This window comes from Neodiprion lecontei, chromosome 4 (assembly GCF_021901455.1).
Source record: "Neodiprion lecontei isolate iyNeoLeco1 chromosome 4, iyNeoLeco1.1, whole genome shotgun sequence".
In the NCBI taxonomy this organism is placed as follows: Eukaryota; Metazoa; Arthropoda; class Insecta; order Hymenoptera; family Diprionidae; genus Neodiprion; species Neodiprion lecontei.
Genome location: NC_060263.1, coordinates 38,253,960 through 38,276,154, shown reverse-complemented (window position 1 = coordinate 38,276,154; position 22,195 = coordinate 38,253,960). Strand labels below are relative to the sequence as shown.

The 22,195-nt window shown below is 35.4% G+C and overlaps 3 protein-coding genes across 14 annotated transcripts; 2 read left to right on the top strand and 1 right to left on the bottom strand.

Annotated features, from left to right (window-relative positions):
- The first annotated feature begins 510 nt into the window (after positions 1 to 510).
- Positions 511 to 4,354, top strand: LOC107225664 (endoplasmin). The gene is made up of 4 exons (XM_015666203.2): positions 511 to 670; positions 825 to 908; positions 1,350 to 1,956; positions 2,154 to 4,354. The coding sequence occupies exons 1-4, from the start codon at positions 625 to 627 to the stop codon at positions 3,790 to 3,792; spliced, it is 2,376 nt and encodes a 791-aa protein (XP_015521689.1). The 5' UTR covers positions 511 to 624; the 3' UTR covers positions 3,793 to 4,354.
- A 636-nt stretch (positions 4,355 to 4,990) lies between these two features.
- LOC107225671 (constitutive coactivator of PPAR-gamma-like protein 1 homolog) lies at positions 4,991 to 17,925 on the top strand. 4 transcript variants are annotated; one of them, XM_046738686.1, is made up of 17 exons: positions 4,991 to 5,103; positions 6,428 to 6,865; positions 6,979 to 7,151; positions 7,241 to 7,354; positions 7,690 to 7,836; positions 8,023 to 8,389; positions 8,505 to 8,759; positions 8,891 to 9,271; positions 9,481 to 9,516; positions 9,929 to 10,067; positions 10,502 to 10,627; positions 11,082 to 11,199; positions 11,329 to 11,629; positions 11,739 to 11,989; positions 13,265 to 13,393; positions 13,481 to 13,584; positions 13,780 to 17,925. In XM_046738686.1, exons 2-17 carry the CDS (start codon positions 6,655 to 6,657, stop codon positions 13,919 to 13,921), a joined length of 2,994 nt encoding a protein of 997 aa, XP_046594642.1. In that variant the 5' UTR covers positions 4,991 to 5,103; positions 6,428 to 6,654; the 3' UTR covers positions 13,922 to 17,925. The 4 variants fall into 4 exon arrangements, with proteins under 4 accessions (XP_046594642.1, XP_046594641.1, XP_015521696.1 ...); XM_046738685.1 differs by having other exon boundaries at positions 11,727 to 11,989; XM_015666210.2 differs by lacking the exon at positions 9,481 to 9,516.
- A 1,701-nt stretch (positions 17,926 to 19,626) lies between these two features.
- On the bottom strand, positions 19,627 to 21,638 carry LOC107225636 (protein anon-73B1). 9 transcript variants are annotated; one of them, XM_046738694.1, is made up of 4 exons: positions 21,101 to 21,479; positions 20,867 to 20,974; positions 20,563 to 20,740; positions 19,627 to 20,502 (listed from the first exon to the last, which is right to left on the bottom strand). In XM_046738694.1, exons 1-4 carry the CDS (start codon positions 21,307 to 21,309, stop codon positions 20,404 to 20,406), a joined length of 594 nt encoding a protein of 197 aa, XP_046594650.1. In that variant the 5' UTR covers positions 21,310 to 21,479; the 3' UTR covers positions 19,627 to 20,403. The 9 variants fall into 9 exon arrangements, with proteins under 9 accessions (XP_046594650.1, XP_046594652.1, XP_046594654.1 ...); XM_046738696.1 differs by lacking the exons at positions 20,867 to 20,974; positions 21,101 to 21,479 and adding an exon at positions 21,490 to 21,638 and having other exon boundaries at positions 20,563 to 20,744; XM_046738698.1 differs by lacking the exons at positions 20,867 to 20,974; positions 21,101 to 21,479 and adding an exon at positions 21,490 to 21,638.
- Positions 21,639 to 22,195: the final 557 nt, after the last annotated feature.

Below are 22,195 nucleotides of genomic sequence, written 5' to 3'. Positions count from 1 at the left end.
AGACCGATTAAATTTTTTTTTTTAATACAAAAATGTAGAAACAATTATAAAACGTGATTCGCTAGATCATCTTTTTCCCACAAGTTCAAGTCCCGTGAGAATCTCTCTTCACTCGTCCCTCGACGCCAAGGACCTTCCGGTCGGTAATGTCTGCGGTCATATAATACTACTCGGTCAATCAATACTAGGTTGAAAAGGATCCTTTACTACCGACTTACCGAAGTCTGGTACCAGATCGTGCTGTTATCGACAGATGATGATTTCCATATTATACCTGGTAAAAAGTTTATCGTAACGTAACCAGAAGACTCTGTTGATAAGAAAATCCGGTCCGTTGATCTTGAATTTTCTAGAAGCAAAGTAGAAGTGTAGTCAGGGATGATCAACCAATGAAAACGAGACATATGGAGTCGCTAACACCGGTTGATCTTTGATTGGTCCACGTTGACTGCGTGGTCGAACGCCATTGGCCGAACCCGAAACTCGCATCTTGCTAAATTCCATTTCAACTCTGAGTCTGTGACAGTCGGCGAGAAGCAATTAAAGAGAACACAGCGTGCCAACGAGGCGTTTTGTATTTTGTGTGTTTTTTCACCGGTTTGTTCTGCTGCTTAGGAGGGAGCGATGAAAAAGTTTTTCCTCTGCGTTGTCGGGCTTCTTTTGGTCGCCGGTAAATTATTTCCTCGTTGTTCTGACTCGCATTAATTAAATCAATCGTGAACTATTCGTGGCTCATTTCTACTCTGATCATCTCGAAAAGCATCCATCATAATTCTCTTCCTACGTTCAACCAAATATTAACGATTATATATATTGCTTTTCAGGCTTCGCCCGGGCCGAGGATCCCGCTGATGATGTTGGAACCGTCGAAAATGACCTCGGATCAAGTCGGGAGGGATCGAGAACAGGTAATGCATTATTTCATTGTATTACTCTCATGTTACCTGATGTTTTTACTTCCATTTTCTTACTTGTATTCCGATCTTTTATATTATTTGTATACGCAGTTTCTGTACGGCATATCTTGTTATGTTGCGACAGATGGTGGCATGTTAAACCATATTTTGTCACAGCACTTATCAGTCTCTTCTCATTGTGAAAAGTAACCAACATTCTGTTTAACGATGTAATGCAGTATTTCATTTATTTTTTGTGTAAAGTCTATGTGAAAAACATCAAAATAAGGTGACGATTATAAGAAAAATAATGAAACTCCTCGAGTCAATAAACATATATGCAAAATTTATAATGAACTGAACACATTGATGGCACTGTTGTGAGAAGAAAATATTTTTCCAATTCTTACATTATCTTCCAAGTCTAACAAAGTATTGTTGTTTTTTTACCAGATGATGAAGTTGTGCAAAGAGAAGAGGAAGCGATTAAACTTGATACGTTAAATGTTGCACAACTTAAGGAGCTTCGAGACAAAGCGGAGAAGTTTACATTCCAAACTGAAGTAAATCGTATGATGAAACTGATCATCAATTCCCTTTACCGCAACAAAGAAATCTTCCTTAGAGAATTGATATCCAATGCATCTGATGCTTTGGACAAAATAAGATTGCTCTCATTGACAGACAAGAATGTATTAGAAACTAACAATGAATTGACCATAAGGATCAAGGCTGACAAAGAGAATAAGATACTTAGCATCACAGACACGGGCATCGGTATGACCAAGAGCGACCTGATCAACAATCTTGGAACTATCGCTAAGTCCGGGACTGCAGAGTTTTTGGGAAAACTACAGGACACTGCTAACGCACAAGACATGAACGATATGATCGGCCAATTTGGAGTTGGATTTTACTCCTCATTTTTAGTAGCTGACAGAGTCGTAGTTACATCTAAACACAACGACGATAAGCAATGGATCTGGGAATCTGACAGCACCAGCTATAGCATTGGTGAAGATCCACGAGGTGATACCCTCAAGCGAGGATCGACAATTAGGTAAGCATTTTCATTATAAATTGCAATGCAAACAGTTAAAATCACTGGTTATTAACAAAATTTGTTTTTTCTGCGTATTACCTATTTCTCTAACTTTACTTTATTTTTCAATGTTTCAAATACTATAGCTTGGAACAACCCTAATTTCTAGTTTTCAATGACAATTTTTTCTAATACTACTATCTTTTCAATTACAGCCTGCACTTGAAGGACGAAGCTGCAGACTTTTTGGAACCTGATACACTGAAGAACTTAGTGAAAAAATACTCTCAATTCATTAACTTCCCTATCTACCTGTGGGCCAGTAAGACTATGAAGGTTGAAGAACCCCTTGATGAGGATGAAATTACGAAAGACGAGGAGACTGAAAAAGATGATAAGACCGAATCTGAGGAGGATGATGCTAAGGTCGAGGAAGCATCCGAGGATGATAAGCCAAAAACTAAAACTGTTGAAAAAACTATCTGGGACTGGGAAATCCTGAACGATTCCAAACCTATCTGGACACGAAAACCAAACGAGGTTGAGGACAACGAATACAACGAATTTTACAAGGCACTTACAAAAGATACCAGCAATCCTTTGGCCAAAACCCACTTTGTTGCTGAGGGTGAAGTTACGTTTAAATCTCTGTTGTTCATTCCTAAGGTACAGCCTGGCGATAGCTTTAATAAGTATGGCACCAAGGGAGATAATATTAAACTGTTTGTCAGGCGTGTGTTTATTACGGACGAATTTAATGACATGATGCCAAATTATTTATCATTCATTCGAGGTATTGTAGACAGCGATGATCTGCCACTTAACGTCTCGCGTGAGACCCTGCAGCAGCACAAATTGATCAAAGTTATAAAGAAGAAACTGATCAGGAAAGTATTGGATATGATAAAGAAGATCCCCAAGGAAGACTACGACAAGTTCTGGAAAGAATACAGTACAAACATGAAACTGGGGGTCATTGAAGATGCCAGCAATCGTGCCAGACTATCCAAACTCCTCCACTTCCAGTCCTCCAACCAAAAAGGAACGACGTCTCTAGGAGATTATGTATCCCGAATGAAGGAGCAGCAACAGCACATATACTACATTGCTGGATCATCGCGTGGCGAAGTAGAGAAGTCTCCGTTTGTTGAGCGACTTCTAAAGAAGGGCTACGAGGTTTTGTACCTAACTGAAGCCGTTGACGAGTACGCCATTTCCTCACTTCCAGAGTTCGACGGTAAGAAGTTCCAGAACGTTGCCAAGGAGGGATTCACCCTTGACGAAGGAAACAAGGCCAAGGAGCGCCTTGAGGAGTACAAAACCACCTTTGAACCCCTCACCAAATGGCTGAACGACGAGGCACTCAAGGATCAGATCAGCAAGGCACAGGTTTCCGAACGTCTGACAGACTCGCCCTGTGCGTTGGTAGCGAGCATGTTTGGATGGACCGGAAACATGGAGAGATTAGCGATATCAAATGCTCATCAGAAGGCGGACGACCCACAAAAATCGTACTACTTGAATCAGAAGAAAACTTTGGAAATAAATCCAAGACATCCACTGATCCGCGAGCTGTTACGCAGAGTTGAGGAAGATCCAAGTGATCCAGCGGCAAAGGATATTGCTGTTATGATGTTCAGAACTGCGACTTTGCGATCCGGCTACATGTTAAAGGAGACTTCGGACTTCGCGTTGAGTGTTGAACAGCTAATGAGAAAGACTCTGGGAATTCCACTGTCCGAGACAGCGGAAGAAGAAGAAGATGGTGAGGAGGATTCCACTTTTGAGACTGAAAAGGCGTCAGAACTTGACGCTGATGAAGAAAAGGAGGACGAAGAGCACGACGAACTGTAAAGAAATTTCTTAGCTTTAAGATATTAAAAGGAAAGACTTTCAAATCTTCGAAGTAAGCTATACAATGTATAGCAGCTTCAAATAAATAACATAACGTTACAATTTTTACATGCAAAAGAGTCAAAAATTTTGCAGTAGGATTTAATTTGAACTTTTTTTTTTTTTTGCCCTTTGATTTGTTCATTTTTTATTCGTAAAAGATGTGTAGCTGGATTATTATTAGCAATAATCTAGGTCGACGGAGAAAATGTGAGACTTGATATTCCGTATAGTGACAAGCTGCATACGTGATACATAGCATCGCAATTGTTTATAGTTGCCTGTCATGCTCGATTATAACAGAATATCAAGGTAGGATCGTTATAACATATTCATTGGTAAATTTTTCATACCAGTTGTTGAAACGCAATGCATTTAATTTATTTTTGTTCTTCCATCACCATACTTCGTGTGTAGTAATCGCGCAAATATCAATTGCGTGTCGTATAGATCCTGTGTATGCTTGTGAGAATGTGTGAGTGTAATTTGTACAAAAAATAAATAAAAACATTATTCAATTTAACTCGTCCCCGGACTTTTATAACAGTGTATAATCACTTCATCATATCTACGTCGTTATATTGTTCTAACGTACACATATGCTTTTTGATGATAAATAAGAAAATTTATAGAATTTTCTATGTAAGAAAAATTACCTACTTGCGTATACCATGCGATCTGCATATATGATATTGATTTCTGTAGGTATGTAGACGTTATTTGATTCGCAAAATCTTAAATCAAGGCATTCGCGTCTGCCATTGTTCGTTCACGATAAAACTATAATATCCGTGTTGAATTTATAAATCGGAATATTATGTATTACGTTTTTGAGATGTGTTAATATTTCTCAAGGATTCAACGTCGATCCGTGCTGAAATTTGCGGGCATATTCATATGTTCATTTTATTATTATTGTTATTGTTATTAGAGCTGATTGAAATGAAAACTTGAATGCGAGACAGACACAAACGCAGCTGCTGCTAGGCGTGATGAACAATTGATTTGTTATTATTGTTGTAAGGAATAAAAGAATTCGTTATTCAACGCCGTGTTTGAAAACAAGACGCGTCTCAGGCATCCGTCGGACATTTTGAATTTCCGTTAAATCGGACGAATCGCGACGAACTTTTCCACTGGAACAAAGTGTAACGGGACAAGTTGGCTGAGCGTGCCCGAGTACATTTCCGTTTTCGAACCCGACGTCAACCATAGTCAAAGTCCGTGTGTTTTGTGTTTCTTTGGAGCCACAATGATTTTCGCTAATTTAACGTAAGTATGTTACAAATAACTGCGATAATCGAGGCCCTAAGTCGCTCAGCTAAACGAAAACCAAATAGCAGCCCACATGTTGAACTAGACGAGCTTGTTCTTTGAGAGATTCTGCTACCTAAAATGCCGTTTTCACCATGCCGGCGAGGAAATTCCTAGCTAATGTTGACCGTTTTTAACGTTGATATACTACTTCGAATAATGGGACTTGTTTCGAGCTCGGCTCGCCTCTTTTAAACGGTAAAATAATTCATGACATGTTATACTTTGTGTCGATGAAAACAGCATTGCTGTACACGTAAACAAAATAAATGGCGTCTCTAGTCACGCTTCTTCGGACACAATGCAGAATGGAAAATTTACTATTCTCGACTGTTCTGCAAATGTCCGAACGTAATGCACATCTTTTTTCGCATTATTTTATACTTCTAAACGGAACGTCCCGATTCATATGCCGACAAGCTTGACGGATCTTGGCTCATTCACTCCTATATTGGGTAATCAAATTAAAACCTCTATTTCACGGAACTTCGGCAATAAACCACGTCATGCTCTACCAGGAGCCGTCAAGAGACTGACAATAATAAAGCAATCAGAGTTTATGCGAACCATTTCATGTTCGATGTTCCCACGCGTTTTTCAGCGTATTAGATTTTCATGAAATTCGGCCGAAGTCAAAGTGACTAAAATTTATTAGATGAAGATTTATCTCTCAACTATTATTATTATGCTTTTTTCTGGGAGGAATAAAACCACACCAATTGTTCTAAACCTCTGTGCTAGCCGTTGATCACAAGTAAAAATTAAACTTGTCCTGATTGCATGATTATGTTCATTTTACTCCCGTTCTGATCTCAATTTTTTCCATGTAATAATTAGATCACTTTCAACGAAATATTATAATTTAGAGATACTTTTAATTCTTACAACTATTTTCGATTCAATTGTCAACTCATAGATGCCAGGTGTAAAGTTACTGAGCGAATAATTGGATCTAAAATAGGTACTCGTAGTTTTAAATAATGAGATGCAACGTTGTCTGATATATTACTGTTAATGAAATATAGCTAATAGTTTGTAGCATTTTGAAGGACGGTTGATGTCCGATTAAGTTACACGAGAGATTTGATTATGCAGAAGCTTCAGATATTTAGGATCAAGTTGCTGCCTGATACTAAAGTGCATGAGATTTAATATGCCGGCAAGAATAATCAAAGCTTTGAGCGTAAAACAAATATTCTCAAAGCATAATTTTGACTAAAATATCAGTCACAAATCTAAAAATGAAGTACATATAAGTGACATTTTGATTTTTTCTTTTCAGCTTTCGACTGTTGAAATTGGAGTTGGACTTTTCTACCTATTAAAGGAAAACATTGAAAATCTAAGAATATATAATCTAGAGAAAAGTAAAAGAAATTAATGAATTGTTGGCTCTGAAAAATAAAATATCAAGATAAAAAAAAATAGTAACATTTCATTAAACAGTGTAAAGTAAAGTTGAATAAAAACAAATACTCTCTTTGTAAAGAGGAATAAAAACCTGTTGCAATGGGTATACAAGATTTACAAGCATTTTTGGACAGCAATGCCATTCAAGGTGGCTCGGTACCTGTAGACTTACTGAGAATCGCTCGTAACGTCGCTCAGAGACAACGCAATCGTTCTGGAAAGGGACAACAACAGTCACCATCGTCCAAACTCAGATTAGTTCTTGATGGAGAATGTTGTCTGGACAGATTGTACGGCGGCTATTTCTCAGGTAAAATCACTCCCCAAACTCATTTGATTGAACTGGAACGAATTCTTAAAAAAAAAAAAAACTTGATAGTCGTCAGTCGGTAAAGTAAAGTGACCTCTGCACTCACATTTTAGACTGGGCTTGCGGTGGTCAATGGAACCGGATGGTACAATTCCTAGCAGTGTTGACACAAGCTACAGAAATGTCTGGAGTAGAGTTGGCTGTGTTTTTCAATGGATCCTTGGAGTCTCCTCGACGCCTTGATTGGATTCAGCAGCAATTGAAAGTTCGAATAAAAGTTAACAATGTAAGTGTCTTACCCAATTTATTTTATGAAATAGAATCACATTAACATACATGCATATAAATTGGATGTAAATTCAATCTCTGTTATAGGTTTTGAAACACATCACAACCAAAGGAACGCCTCCTCCAAAAATTTGGTGGACACCACCAGTCTGTCTACGGACCAGCCTTCGCATGGCACTCCGGCACTTGAATGTTGCAGTGGTAAGAGCTTATTTTTAATACATCTTGTGCAAAATATAACTCACTTTTCAAATACAGAAAATGATAAGTTTGGTCGAAAAGCGTCAAATCATGAGCTATTTTTAGTATTCCAAGATGTGTTAAACCCACAAAATATATATCAGGATGTCTTTTCTTATCACGACGTTTTTAAAGACGTCTGAACGACCGGAGGACAGCTGATGCGAGAAGTTGTAAAATATTTTTGTAAATTTTATTGCAAGGGTTGATATGATTAGTATTTCTAACAGAGGACGCTTATTGATAACTGTCGTCTAATTGAGGGAATCCATTTCTTTTTTCTCTTAACTGAACAGTTGTGCAGCATGGATGATCATCACCAAGAAGTTATCGCCTATTGCCGTGAAAATTATTTCAACGGATTGATAGCCGATGATGCCGAATATGCCGCATTTGATCCACCGAGGTATTTTTCGTCGGAACAATTGAAATTAACCTACAAGGTATTCAATACTCATTTTAACTAATTCGGTGTTCATAATTTAAGAATGATTTTTATAGAATTGGTTGATATTTTTGATCGCAAATAACTATTGGTAGCTGCTGGTTGATTTTTAAAGCAAACTGCAAATTTTGTATCGAATTATTATACCTCACATGTACTACGAAGGTTGTTTTTGTCATTATAGGGTTCCTTGGAAACAAAAGAATACATCATCTCTGAATTCACAAAGTCGCTCAATCTGCCATCAGAGAGACTTTGCACCTTGACTGCATTGCTCGGCAATTATTTACTTACGGAACAAGATTTAGCAGACTTTTACAAAAAACTAAACTTGAACACTAACCCAAATAAAGTAACAGCTGAACAACTAGTCAGAACAGTGGCTAATTTTGTAAAAGATTTGCATTCTGTTGAATTGGATGTTGTAGCACAAAATGTTTTCGGCTCTCTATCTGACCCAAGATGTGTTAAACTCAGACAGTCTGTACAGTACTACATTAACGGAACCAAAGAAGGATTTTTACATTATAAGCCAGTGAAACCAGCTAAAGGTAATTGACGAAGATTTTCTGTAACAAAATGTTGCCAGAAGTTCTATGACATGTTTCATTCACTTATCTCATTACCAAAACAATGTAGTTCCTACATTTTTAATATTCTGTACAGCTCGCAAGTCCGAATCTAAGCAAAATATACCAGTTCAGAAAAATATAGCAGAGGTTCCATCAACAACCTCTGAAGACGATGCTAATTTAGAAACATCACGTTTCGCATCAGAGACTTTAGAGAGTGAACGTGACAGCTTGCAAGCGTACAAACAAGCAACAGCGAATGCCCAAGCTGCTCCGCAAATCGTAATTGAACCACCAGGAATTCAGGGACATGGAGATGCTGATAATAACCGAACCGAAGAAGAACAGAGTAAGTCTAAACTAGCAGTTATGTGAATTAAATTTTCAATTAGACGCCAAACATCGTGGAGTTGATAAATAGAAAATATTTCATTACGCGTTCTGATCTAATTTGATTACTACATTTTTCCTTTTTGACAGACAATGGCCATGCCATAAATGGTACTCATAATCTACTGATCAGTTCTTCGAGCTCGAGTAGTAGTTCAACAGCTACATCTCCCTCGCATATTACGATAGATTCCACTAAACAGTCTGAATCAACAACAAGCATTCCCAGCACTGTTCCGGAAGTTATGCGTACAGCTTCAGAACGACATCAGAAAGGACTGATGTCTCCGCATATATACCAAATTTTGATCGCCGGAGAACTAAAATTGCCAGTTCTGTTAGAGGATGAAAGTCACAAGGAATTCCCATCCATCCACTTGATCTACAGACCTGTGAGGCAAATGGTTTACGCCATTTTGTTCAATGTGCACCACCGCATATACCTCGCCACAAAGAACAAGGAGAAAGGCGGTAAGTCAATTTTCGCAAAAAAATTTAATCTATGATAACAATCTGAACTTGAGGAACATTTGTAGGGCTAGTAATTGCTAACAGTACCTCGTCACTGAAAAAAGTAATGTGTAAAATCTAACGAGTTGTAGCATACTTTCAGTAACTTCTTACAGGAAGATTTATGTCACATTCACGATATTCATTATATCCATAAAAATTTTGATTAGAGGCCGCAGGAAAGAATAGAAGACCAGGCAAGAAAAGTAATCACCATTTATTCCTCTACCGCATGGCAATTAGATTATTTATTATTGAGTTTTATTAGGTTTGGACAAGCAATGTGTCATTAGACTATCAACTTCAGCATTTAGCATTCATTTACCTTTCCAAATTACCATCACCCAACGATATATCCAATTCGTGGAATAAGCTTATGGTAACAAGCATGTATAAATAAACTACTTTTCAACACAGTTCCTATGTTTCGGTGGATGCAGATTTAGTCCTAGTTTTTCTGATATTGCAACTTCCTGGTAGTCATGATCGATAGTTGTGTAAAATTTTCCCAACCCATTTCGGTATTACTTTCCAAAATCAAAATCATGAAATCATTCTTTATCTAAAAAGTTTTCCGACAGTACAGCTACCAATTTTTATTCTCAACTATCGTAACAGATAACGAAAAAGTGGACGTACCTGACGTCGTGATCAAAGAATGGGTGTGGTCAAAAACGAACTGCTACCAGACACCCGAATTGGTAAAAGCTGAGCAAATTGGATGGGGTGTTCCTACAATACAGCGTTTATGGTTTGGGTGAGTATGGATATTTGATACGTAGCCTCATTTTCTGTTATAGTGATTGGCATAGCTGAACATGAAAAACAAAAAAACATGACTTTCAAAATTGTCAGGGCCTCATGAAGTACAGAATTATTGTTTAGCTTCTTTATCCATCCAACATACTCGTTCGTTGCAGCTCCCATGGGCATCATAGGTATGTCCACTGATGTTTGTGTTGATGTTGTAATTTGAGGCGAACAGAATCAATTTCAAAGTATAGCAATTCATAGCCATGTTTCGTTTAGCTTATATTTTAAATTACTGATTGCCTTGCTTGGATACGCTAAAGATGCGAATTTCATTAGAAGAAATGAAGTGGACGAAATATGTCTAGCTTGTCATGAACAAAATAAATTTATTCTCTTGCAAAGGATTGCAACTCATAATTATCGGTTAACTTTTTCCAGTACAGGGATCGACGACAAACGCCGGAGACTTCGAGGATTCTTAACTTGCCTGAAATCAGACACACCTCTCATGTTGAATCCTTCTTATGTTCCTCAACATTTGTTGGTCATGGCTTGTGTTTTGAGGTAAATATAAATTAAATTATAAGTTATTGAAATTTTTTCACTGTGACTCAAAACAAAAGAAGATTCTTGTTTCGACCAATGTTCACGTCTTTTAACGTGTGAAAATTCATTCTTATGACATGACTTCATTCTCCCACCTTTTAAAATGGTTCAACCATTACCAGACCTGCAATGTTGAGCTTCCTTAGCATAGCTATGGTGTGAATACTAACTTACCATAGTCATTAGAGGAAGTAGAGGAACTGAAAAACTTAATTTTTGAGTGAATAAACAGCGTTAAAATATCAAGTATTTTCAAATATGGGTGTAGGAGTAGTTGAATTCCTTGTCAACTGTTTCTGAATGATATTTGAAACAAACTTGTCTAGTTATCTTCATGAAAATAGTATTTATTTATCTCTATTTTCAAATCTGCAATAGCAGGTGTCTTTCAATTTGGCTGTTTAAATCTTAGGTACGTAATGTGTTTCAACGACAAGGTCAAAATACTGCGACGTCAAGAACTTGATGCATTCATCGCACAAGCTTTCTCCCCGGAACTTATGAATGCTCAGTACCTCCAAGATTTACAGGTAAACATAATTTAATTTAATATTTAAGTCAAACGACTTGTGAATATTTTGAACAAACTGATTTCAACAATCGAAGAAAAACTTGACAGGTTTACAAATGGTTCAAAATATAATTAAAATTTTTTAAAGCTACCTCTGGTCACATCTCGTGGAGTTCAACTAGCGACTCTGTTCATGGCTGGTGTAGAAACTGCATTACTAGCAAATGATGCCTGCGGGGCTCCAATCCCCTGGCTGATGTGTTGCCCTTGGCTCTTCTTTGATGGTAAATTGTTTCATCACACCCTCGCACGTGCTACAATTGCCAAAAACCTTTTGGAGCTATGTGGCGGGGACATTGCAAGAGTTGTGAAAGTTGAGAGAATGCGAAAAGCTGTCTTGGAGGGAATCAACGTTGTTTTTGCTCGCCCCCCACTACCAGTTACCCCCGGTAAGTTCGAAATAATCCTCTAAAGAAGTAATTCTGACTTGTAATTTACGGGACAATCGTTCTTTTACGCATCCAATCAAACTACGTCGTAAATTAGATGTTTTTCCAGGCATTCGGGTGTCAGTCCCACAAAATATCCTGCCTGCTGGATGCACCATCAGCGAAGGTCTGGTCCGTGGTCGTGGAACTGGGAACATTGCACAGCGTGGACTGATGCGACGTCCAGTACCATCTAGAGGAGGTCAATTGGAAGTAGCAGGCGTAGTTGTAGGGCAATGGGGCCCTAATTATGGCTCCATGCCACCAGGCCGTCTGCCACAGCCCATCCAAGGTCATACTCGTGGCCGACTTCCACCTCAGGTAGGATATCGCATGTGCAATCGCAGTCTCACTATGGTCCGCTACCGATGTGTCTATATGGGACAAGATTCTCAGGAGCCAAGCTCGATGACTGGTGTTGAAAAAGATGTTGAAAATATTCGATAGAATATTCATTAGCAGTCGTTGTGCCAAAACAAAAACAAATATCACAGCCAAATTATTTCTTGTAATTTTTAAGTGTCAGGTGCTAAGAAGTTTCATATTTTTATAATAATGACGGACATATTTAACAAACGACCACTGCCTCTTTTTTTATTAACTTTTAATACTTTGATTTCGATCTGAATTAAATTTATTCGAATAATTCAAATATTTCATTATAATGTTAACATTGCGATTGTTTATTTTTTCAAAATTTATAAGGAGAGTGCTTGTTACTCATTTTTTCTTGCACGGAATGATTGCATTTTTTTATTCTGCATGAAATGTAAATTAAAATCTATTTCCACTGTACTATCAATTATTGCTATTCCCACAAAACTAAACTAACAACTACTAAACTTACCCTGGCCATTCACAATTCCGAATCCTTTGGTATAGTAATGCAAGAAAATCATTTGGTAAGAAATTGTATTGAAATTGATGTTTTCTTTTATTGTCATTCGTTTCTAGTAATTTTTATATGTCTACGTTTATTCATTGATAAAAAAAAGTTCCTCGTCTTGTTATGTAATTTTTATAATTTTCTAACGTACTTACATGTTTTTATAACCCGCTTTTATTATATTCGTGAAAATAAAGAGACTTCAATTTTGTTGAAGACTTGAACTTGTGTTTCTTATTTACATTTTTATTTATTTTTTTCATTCAGACTCGAAAGACTCTAGGCTACAGATTTTTGAACATATATTTCTGAAGCTTAGATCAGGCTACTTCTCTTTATTGTCAATTTTTATTGAAGAATATAAAAAAGCCAACTCATACCACACCAATATTAAGTTTGAGCACAGCTAATTGCGATGTACCTGGAATATAGCCTGTGATAAACTGACTGGGATTTTTTCTGCATTCTTATTGAACTTTTGGCTAGAATTCGATTTGGCGAACATTCAAAATTGTTTGCATAGAACATCATTACAAAATCAAAAATGGATAAGATGCTTTCAATTGATCGAATAAAGCAATTTTCACTCATTCATTCTATTGTTATTGTTATATAATATTAATATTAATCCTACCCTTCTTGTCAGTTAGAATAAAAAACTGTTGTAAAAAGTTCAGGAATTGTTGAAAACATCGATTTAATTGTTATAGGTAACATCTATCGGTGGTCTGAAGTATGGTCTTCCTCGTGGATTTAACCCAATGGGTCGACCAACTTTTCCTACTCGCGGAAATAACAGAAACCAAATTGGTGGTCGTGGAAAAAAAACCCAAATGAAGGTGAAATATTATTATGCAATTAATTTCAATACTCTTGTAACATTTCACAAGAGTGATTTTCTACACTAAGCATGAAAAAAATTTTAGGCAACAAACAAAAAGAGAAATAACAACAGGAAGAATAAGGAAAACGAAAAGAAAGATAGCAGAGGTCGTGGCATTACCGTTGAGGGCGTGACAGGTGAATACGTGTAAGTGGTTTTTTGTAATTACGCATTTACTCTTTGTTTAAAAAAAAATCATTTGTCATTTCATTATAATCTTTGTGTTAAATGTAAAACTGAATATTCCATTAGACAAGTTGTATTATATGATTTCAATTTTTGGCTATAGAGGTGCAATATATTTCATATTCAGGTATAAGCATAAAAAATTTATTGTTACAGCGGTTCAGTTTTACCTGTGAATGGCACAAAGGAAACCACTTCAGTACCTGGCCAGTTTGACGATGCGCCAGAAAATGGTAAGCCTGTTGAAAAAGGGCAGGGTGATGCTCCGCTAGTTACAGCGATTCCAGTTGAAAATTAAATTATACAGAAAAACAATGCCCCGTATCAAATAATACGAACCTCTCGGATATGACTTAAGACTGCAACCAATCAATCTAGCTATATGTCAGTTGAGCAGCTACAGCAGCTACGTTTGCTAAATTATCAATGAAGTCAGTGGCACGTATTCTATTACTGACATTTGTATCATACATTGTGGATCACTCACTTTAAATATAAAACACCAACTTTATTATTAACGAAATTAAATTGACAAATTTCGTCGTATCTTTGAACTTCAATCTTTTCCGTAGGCGCTCTATAACAATTTCTCAGAAAAGTGTTTTTAAGTTACTTCAAATATAAACTCATACTGGAAAATTTGTTTCATATTTATAGCAAACTTTATTGATGAAGTAGCTGCTCAAAGCATATACAGTTCTGGTGGGGCCAAACTATAAAATAACATAGGTAAAGTCACCGAATGGCGCCTAAAGAATAATTGAAAAGGTGCAAAATTAACCAATTTTTGACTAATACTATACGATGTCCTCACTGCCAAATTCACCACACTCTACACGATAGAAGAAATGTGGTGGTTGTGCTGACAGGCTCTACCGCTTGCATTGATACTACGGATAATGGATAAAACAAATAATAATAAAAAAAAAAACTTGACTGATTAGTGTACAATTGCGCTAATGTGTATCTAAGAAGAAGAGTCGTCAAACTGCTATACATACATATATGTATTTAGTTGTTAAGAAGCATGATTATTTTTTTTACAAAGAAAATATATATTTTCCGGTATTATATGAAATGCTCGCTTCGGAACGTCTTGGCACTCATTTCCCTGGTGAGGATGGAGAGCTAAAGTATTGGCTCATTCTTAGAAGTCAGAATGAATTTCTTAGGCTGCAGGGAATCGAGGTCCAGGACAACCCTTAGCGTATGGAGACTGATGCTTTTCATATAAGTAAAATATATATTTATACATAATTTAGGTTTAGGATTCCCATAACGATGTAAATTAGACCTAAGGTATGAGAATAGAGAAAGCTTGACAGCGTGCTTGAATATTTCGAGAGAATGAAAATTACTAAGTATATCGTTTATATATTCATTATTGAGTTTGTGACGAGGGGACGGCCGGCGAGGGGGAGGGGGGGGGGATGTACATAAAAGGCGCGGATATAATATTACAGATTCACACGCACGCACACACGCACACACACACACACACAGGAAGAAATATATTTATTAGCTGTTGTGCTTGAGACTTTATGGATGGGGCTGTTTTGGTTTGATTGAGAGTTTAATATAAGACAGCTTTGAAATTGGTTGAGAAATGTCTGAAAATTAAATCTGCTGGAGTGATGTTATTACGCCCAGCTGACATGGTATGACAACCTTTTTTTCGTTCTTTTTTCAACGTGTAGCTTATCAAGTAGACATGTATAGTTGTGAAATTATGCCACACAATATTAGATCGCATGATGTATCCTCTATGAAGTGAGTAACTCTCAATTAATTAACTGGTATATAATTGATGAGAGATAGTTGAAAGTAATGTTATATGCTAGTTTTCAATGACGACGGCTATGAGAATATTATTCAGGATCCCTGAAGAATCAATTCGGTACGCATGCGCCTATGTCTAATACGATCATAATGTTGTGTTACAGATTTGACAACGTGAATTGTAAATAAATGTTGGTTAGATGTAAGATACAGTGATTACAGTGATAGTATGAATGAAGATGTATATAATAAGCAACGCCCAAGTGTGCCATTAATGCACCGAGGCTGCTAAATGATTGTGTTGAAAAAAATATTCTATTTATGTGTAGTATAGTCAATGAGACTTTCTACAGAAGATCACAACCAATTTGTTGATTAGAAAACCCTTTTGTTTTTTTTTTTGTTCTTCTTTTTCTTATTGTTATTGTTCGTTTTTACTAATTACAACAATCATGTAATGTAGTAAATTTTGTGTGGGGGGGGGGGAGGGGGGGGGCACCAGAACGGTGAAACACGATTAAATTGAGTAACTGACAAATACGAACAATTAAGGGGGAACGTATGAGTGAATACCTTGTGAAAACGGTATTTGCTGCATTTAACAAAATCCATTTACTGAGATAATATAACGAGACGTGATCAGATGGAAAGGCTATATTTTTATAGATTTGTTATTGCATAAAAAGGCATTAAGACAATGAGAAAAAAAATCTTGTGACACGTAAGGGAAATAATGAGTTAAAATTTACTATCATATCGAGGTTGAATAATATGATTACTCCAAATCATATTCAGTATGTTAAATACCTTTTGGGCAAGAAATTGCCGGATTGATCAAGTTTTAAGTAGCTCGTTGAACAGATTTTGAACATTATTTTCTGTTCCTGAAAAAATCCACTTTTCACTAGTGTCGCGAAAATAGCTACCACTGATTCAAACAATTCAAATTATTAAATCATTCGCATCTCATTGATATTGAATTCCACGTTTTCGTGTGTTTCATATTCTTCAATATTGTTGGTGTTGTCCAAGACATAATGAAACTAAAATAAAGTATGAATAAGTACAGAAAAGGAAAGAAATTTCAACCTAACGTCAGCTATGAGAACACGAAGGCAGTGTTGATGAACGTTAATTCAATATTTTAAATGGGTTACCTTCAAAGAGGCTGCTACTTACAAAAAAATGTCACTAAAACAAAAGATATAAATACGATGAATTAATAAATGAAATCTATGCCGACAATACAGAGCACTGTGAACTTTCAAGTCTGAAACGAAAAGTTAGCATATACACATTATTTACTGAACATATAAGTAATACATGATAATTGTACTGCAAACGCTACATTCGTTCTCAGTCTTTGATCTGTAAAGTAAGCGAAATGTTTGTGATTTCAAATGGACCACGCCCTGACATATAACATTGAATATAAATCATGGAATTCGAGATTAAATGCCACTTTACGCTTTTGTAAAGCTAAATGATTAATTCTCTTTTCGAGAAGTCAACCTCTTGATAATAATATTAAATATATTATATGATATATCGTTGAAATGAATTACATGAAAAATAATCAGTTGCTGCTGCACTGATTTTAGTATTTACAGCATCGCATAATAATACACAATTCATACAAAGAAAAAGTGAAAAATCAAACTTAACTTAATATGTATAACATAGAACAGAAATGTGAAAACAAGACAGCTTGAACATGAAAATAAACTAATATGGTCTATGCAAGACAGGTCCTCTCGTAGCGACCTGTAACTGATTTTTGTTGGAAGTGTAGAATAGGGGCCCACAAAAATTGTTTATGACTTGACATTATACTGTGAACAATACCTCTGTTATATTCATAAGTTAGCTTCTGTGTTACGTATTCAAAAATTTCGCATCTTATTGTAATATCTGCGATATTAAACATTTCTATTTGTTGTAAAGCACGTTCATTGAAAAGAATATAAGTGAGTAAAGAATCGCCTTCAGCGTGATGGGTTCGTTATTTATTTTTTTTTTTTTTTTCAATTATACGCAAACATATAATCAGTTGGGGATTCTTAGCAGCAATTTTCCATATTACTTTGAGCACAGCAATTTTACAACTTATAACATTGCAAAGGTTGTACTGACCAATTAATTTATCTGCAATAAAATTAATCAATTTATTATTCTTTGTTTCAAAGAAAATTTTATTATTTCATTTTCATTTATGGCTCTTGCCGCTTATTTTCCTAGATACAGTGAGGAAAATTCAAAGTATAAAAGTAAATAAAAAAAATTATCCCTAAAAACTTTCATTTATTAGATATACCTTTATATATTTTAAATGCTTATTTATTCAGCAGAAAAAATCTTAATTGAAATATTTTTCATTTCTGCACATATCTTAGGTACTCACAAAAGGATGTGCATTACAATATTGAATTTTTTCATTACGTATTCTTTTGTTGCATTATCTATGAATTGAGTAATGAAGGTGCGACTCTAAATATTATCAATAATGTGGTATGTGGTTTTTAACAGAGATATGAGTAACGCCGCTCTTGTTTATAAATTATAAGTTTCTTTTATAATGTATTTTTGCTTGTATATGTAATATCAAATAGATTAAAGTATATTAGCAGCTCAATAAATAATAAAAGTAAAAAAGAAGAAAAAACACTAAGAAAAAAAAACAAAAAAAAAATTCAATTTTTATCTATCGATATAGCTAAAACCATACGTGGGCCCCCGTATTTATATATTCTTAAATAAAATATTACATAACGTATATTCTGCTATCAATTCTCATAGCTAAAGGTGAAGAAAAAAGTAATAAATGAATTTAAAAAAAAAAAAAAAAAAAAAAAAAAACGTACCTACATACACGATATATTTTGTATGTTTGCTAACAACTTATATGTTTATTCCTCTGTTTAGTTTTTCTCTGGAAAAAAAGTTGAATTAAAAATTTACGAAATATTATGTAGCGCATGGGCAGAGCTCTAGAGTTAAATATACATGTTTATTGAAATTTATTTCTTTGCTGATATTACGAGTAATATTCAATGTTTCCAAATGATTCATAAATGTTTAAATAAATGCATATGAAAAAAACGTTTCATTTCACAAAAAGCATTCCATGCGCTAAAGTATTATCGTTGATTGCATAAGTTAATATCAATGAGTTATAACACGCCAATGTGGTCGACTAAAGAGCTAACAAATGAAGTATAAATTGAACTCAAGACATCCAAGAAACGAAAATTTGAAAAAATTGAAAAAATGAACTGAGTAAAAGCAGAATTTCACTTCTGAGTTAATTAATCATTGAAACTGTTTACAAGTAATAAAACTTTTTAGTAAATCTGGCACATTTTACACTTACCTGTGAACCGGTTTGACTTTTATGTCAGCGGGCTACATAAATGGATGTTTGATTGGTTCTATTTTATTTGTGAGCTCTCTGGAGCCAACCTTTAGGTCCTTGCATTTATTATCAAAACTGGATCAATATATCCTCATTGTATTATTCTATCTTATAACTTACTGTCGTAATGTGTAACCATTCGTGTCTAGTGTCAAGCACACCTGATTCTATGTCTTTACAGCTTGATAAAATGAACAGAGAAAAAACGCTTTGAAAACTTATAACCTTAGTTTCAAACTACACTTTCAGAATTCATGGAAGGCTGGAAATAAAAAGTAAATCATCAACGGAATTTTAATAAGAATCAGTGTTGGCAAAAGCACGAACCGAAATATGACATAAAATTATTATTTTAAAAGATGAATTCACATTTAAATATTCCTAAAACAGATACATACGTAATTACATATTTGGAACTTAGAATCTAATAATAATATTGTAAACCTAGTGGCAAACTATAGCACTACCAAAAAGAGGGTATAAAATAAAAATGATATATTCAATGATTATTCAAAATATAAAATGCAAAATGCACTTTTAATGGATGTTGTAAACAATTTAGAATTATTCAAATTTCATGAATATTTGCCTGTAAGTCTCATCAGAAAAATCCTACTTTGTAAGTTAATTGAGATGTAATCGGTTCTTTACAATTGCAAGATCAAAAGTTTTGGTTGCATCTACAATCAGAGGATTCCAACTTATAATAAAAGCAAAATAAATAGAAAAAATACAATTTCTGGAGTTCCATACTGATATCTTTGAAGTAAATAAAGTAACCGAGTAGCCGATCAATCTGCAGACGCATTAGGTTTCGTTTTTGCAAGAAACTTCATTTTTATTTTTCTTACATGTTGTAACACAAAATAAATACACTTATCTACACATAAACACAAAGTACAGGCACTAGAGTGGTATGCAAATTAGATCCTCTTAGCCAGCTGTATATCAGTATAATTATTTTGTATTCGTTGCTACATCATTAATAAATTTATCAGTACTATATCATTACTTCAAATATTGGCTGAAGAGGTTCTGGCATATAGTTGACTGACATTTTCGCAAGAATAAATGATTCAATGAAACGTGTTGTCATATATTAAAAACAATAAAACGAATATAAAAAATATAAACCGTACAATTATAATTTTCATCACAAGTAATCGAAAGTATTAATTCTTATTTATATATTAAATTACGACCTGTTTCTAGTTCATACATCTTCCCTTCCTATTCCAACTCTAAAGAACCTATTCTTAGATCAAAATGATTGGCAAAATATTCTAATGAAATTCTTTGAAATCTGTGCTGTAATGTTTTCAATATTCTTTTTCAATTTTTTTCTTATTCATGTGGGATACAATTATTCATATAAATGAAAGTATTTTAATTTTAATTTTATACTCAGAATACAGAGCTACCAGATAAAGTTGCTACTTAGAAATAATTTTCTATTTTACAATACCAGAGTAATGTATAATCAACTAACTAGTCATTTTCAAGTCGATAAATAATAAATGTACAGATAAAATATCACAAAATGTATAAAATATCTCCATGTACAGTTCTCGCATTCATCTCTTGTTTCATCAGCGTCTCTTTTTTTTCTCTTGTTTTCGGAGTCTATGAGGCCGTCTGGGTGTTACTTGAGGGCTGTTTTCGGAGCATTCAACATCACTTGGATCGTCCTGTGAAACATACCGATTATAATTTCTGATTATCCGTTAATGAGCACAAATTCTTGTTACCTTTAGAGCAGTCACCCCGTCTGATGGTCCTGCCTGGTACACTACAATTGCCAGGAGACAGATAATTTGAAATACAGCTCCCAGGTAAAGACCAATTCTCAATAATTGCTCAAACAAAGTTTCCTCCGTAGGCAACAAAAGCCTCTTTATTTGAGGGTCGGTGTCCACCATCGCAGTGCTTTCTGAGAGAAAGAAAACATTTCTGATATTGAGACCAAACCTAGACTGTTTGACGTTGAATCATATATTAAAATTTTGAACCACGTCAGAAAAATTCAATCAAGGTAGTAACTGCAGTTCAAACCTGTACAGGTATGTTGGATGCGGGTTATTTGCAAGCTGTTTAGATTGACTGCGTAAATTTGAAAATGAACTAATTGATCTCTCCCCTTGAACTGTTAAATCTTGAAGGCTGCCAAATAAAATACCAGGGAAATTATCAAAATGTATGATGTGAAATGTGAATAAAGTTGAGGATACATTGTTGTGTACAAGAGATGAAGAGATTCATTGTTATCGTCAACAGAGTGATTTTTACCTCCGACTTGCAAGTGCTGAATCTAAATTCTGACGGACTTGATATAATAATCTGTGTAAAACGATGTTTTTTTTAATAGCAGAACGTGAAGAGGTTCGAATGGTCGAACGTGATTCGTGCGGAGTAGAAGTGTTTATTTTCAGCAATCCTTTTTTTGATTCAAGGTTTGCAGTCGGCTGTTTTTTTGTTACAAAATCTGGCTGAAGCATACAGCAGTGAGCAGTAGCACACAGAAGCCGAACGATCAGTATTGTTTTTTAAAAAGTAGTGGCAAGCTTCGCTAAGCACTGATTATCCCTTCGGGTAATCCGAATGGATCCAAATGATACTTGTGTAAAAACGACAATATACCGCATGCCATTTAGCACACAATAACTATCATTACATGCCTATGTGTCTTCTCCGATTCCTCTATTATTAAAACATATATGCCGCGTGTTGATCAATAATCCAAGTATTACATCGCCGAGGGCCGACCTTAGCTTCTCAGTATCTATCTGCGAATTCTCCGATCCGAAGTTGCTGCATGATCGACAGTCCTGCCAACGTCGTCATTTGTCATTGTTGTTGCTTGGAACAATCGCTGCTGCGGCGCACGCAGAAACAGCTTGTGATTCAAAACGCAGCAAGCCTTTAGCGTTATATAGAAAGGGATAGAAAAAATTCTTGCCTCAGTTTTACAAACGTGTGCATGTCCGAAAACCGCATCAATTCACGATTCATGTCGTATAAGCAAAAAGTTTGAATGAGAGGTGCGACTTATTCCAGCTGAAGTTGGCAACAAGACGTGTATACTCTGAGATAACCGATCACAGATGGCGCTGCGAAACCATGAAAAAAAGAACTCATGAATAATTACGTTTCGGCTTAAGCGCTGACTGTCGGATTTTACTTGTACTAAATTCCCTACTAAAATTTGCGATGAATAACTGAAAATAATCCAAGATACGACTGGGAATAGCTTGAACTAAAATTCGCAGTACATTCGTTTATCCCAAATTTAGGCGAAAAGATCTCCCGCTGTGTAATTGTGGTGAAAATGATTGTTGCAAAAATCACTTTCGAATGTATGCGCCGAGACAGCAGCGCCGGAAA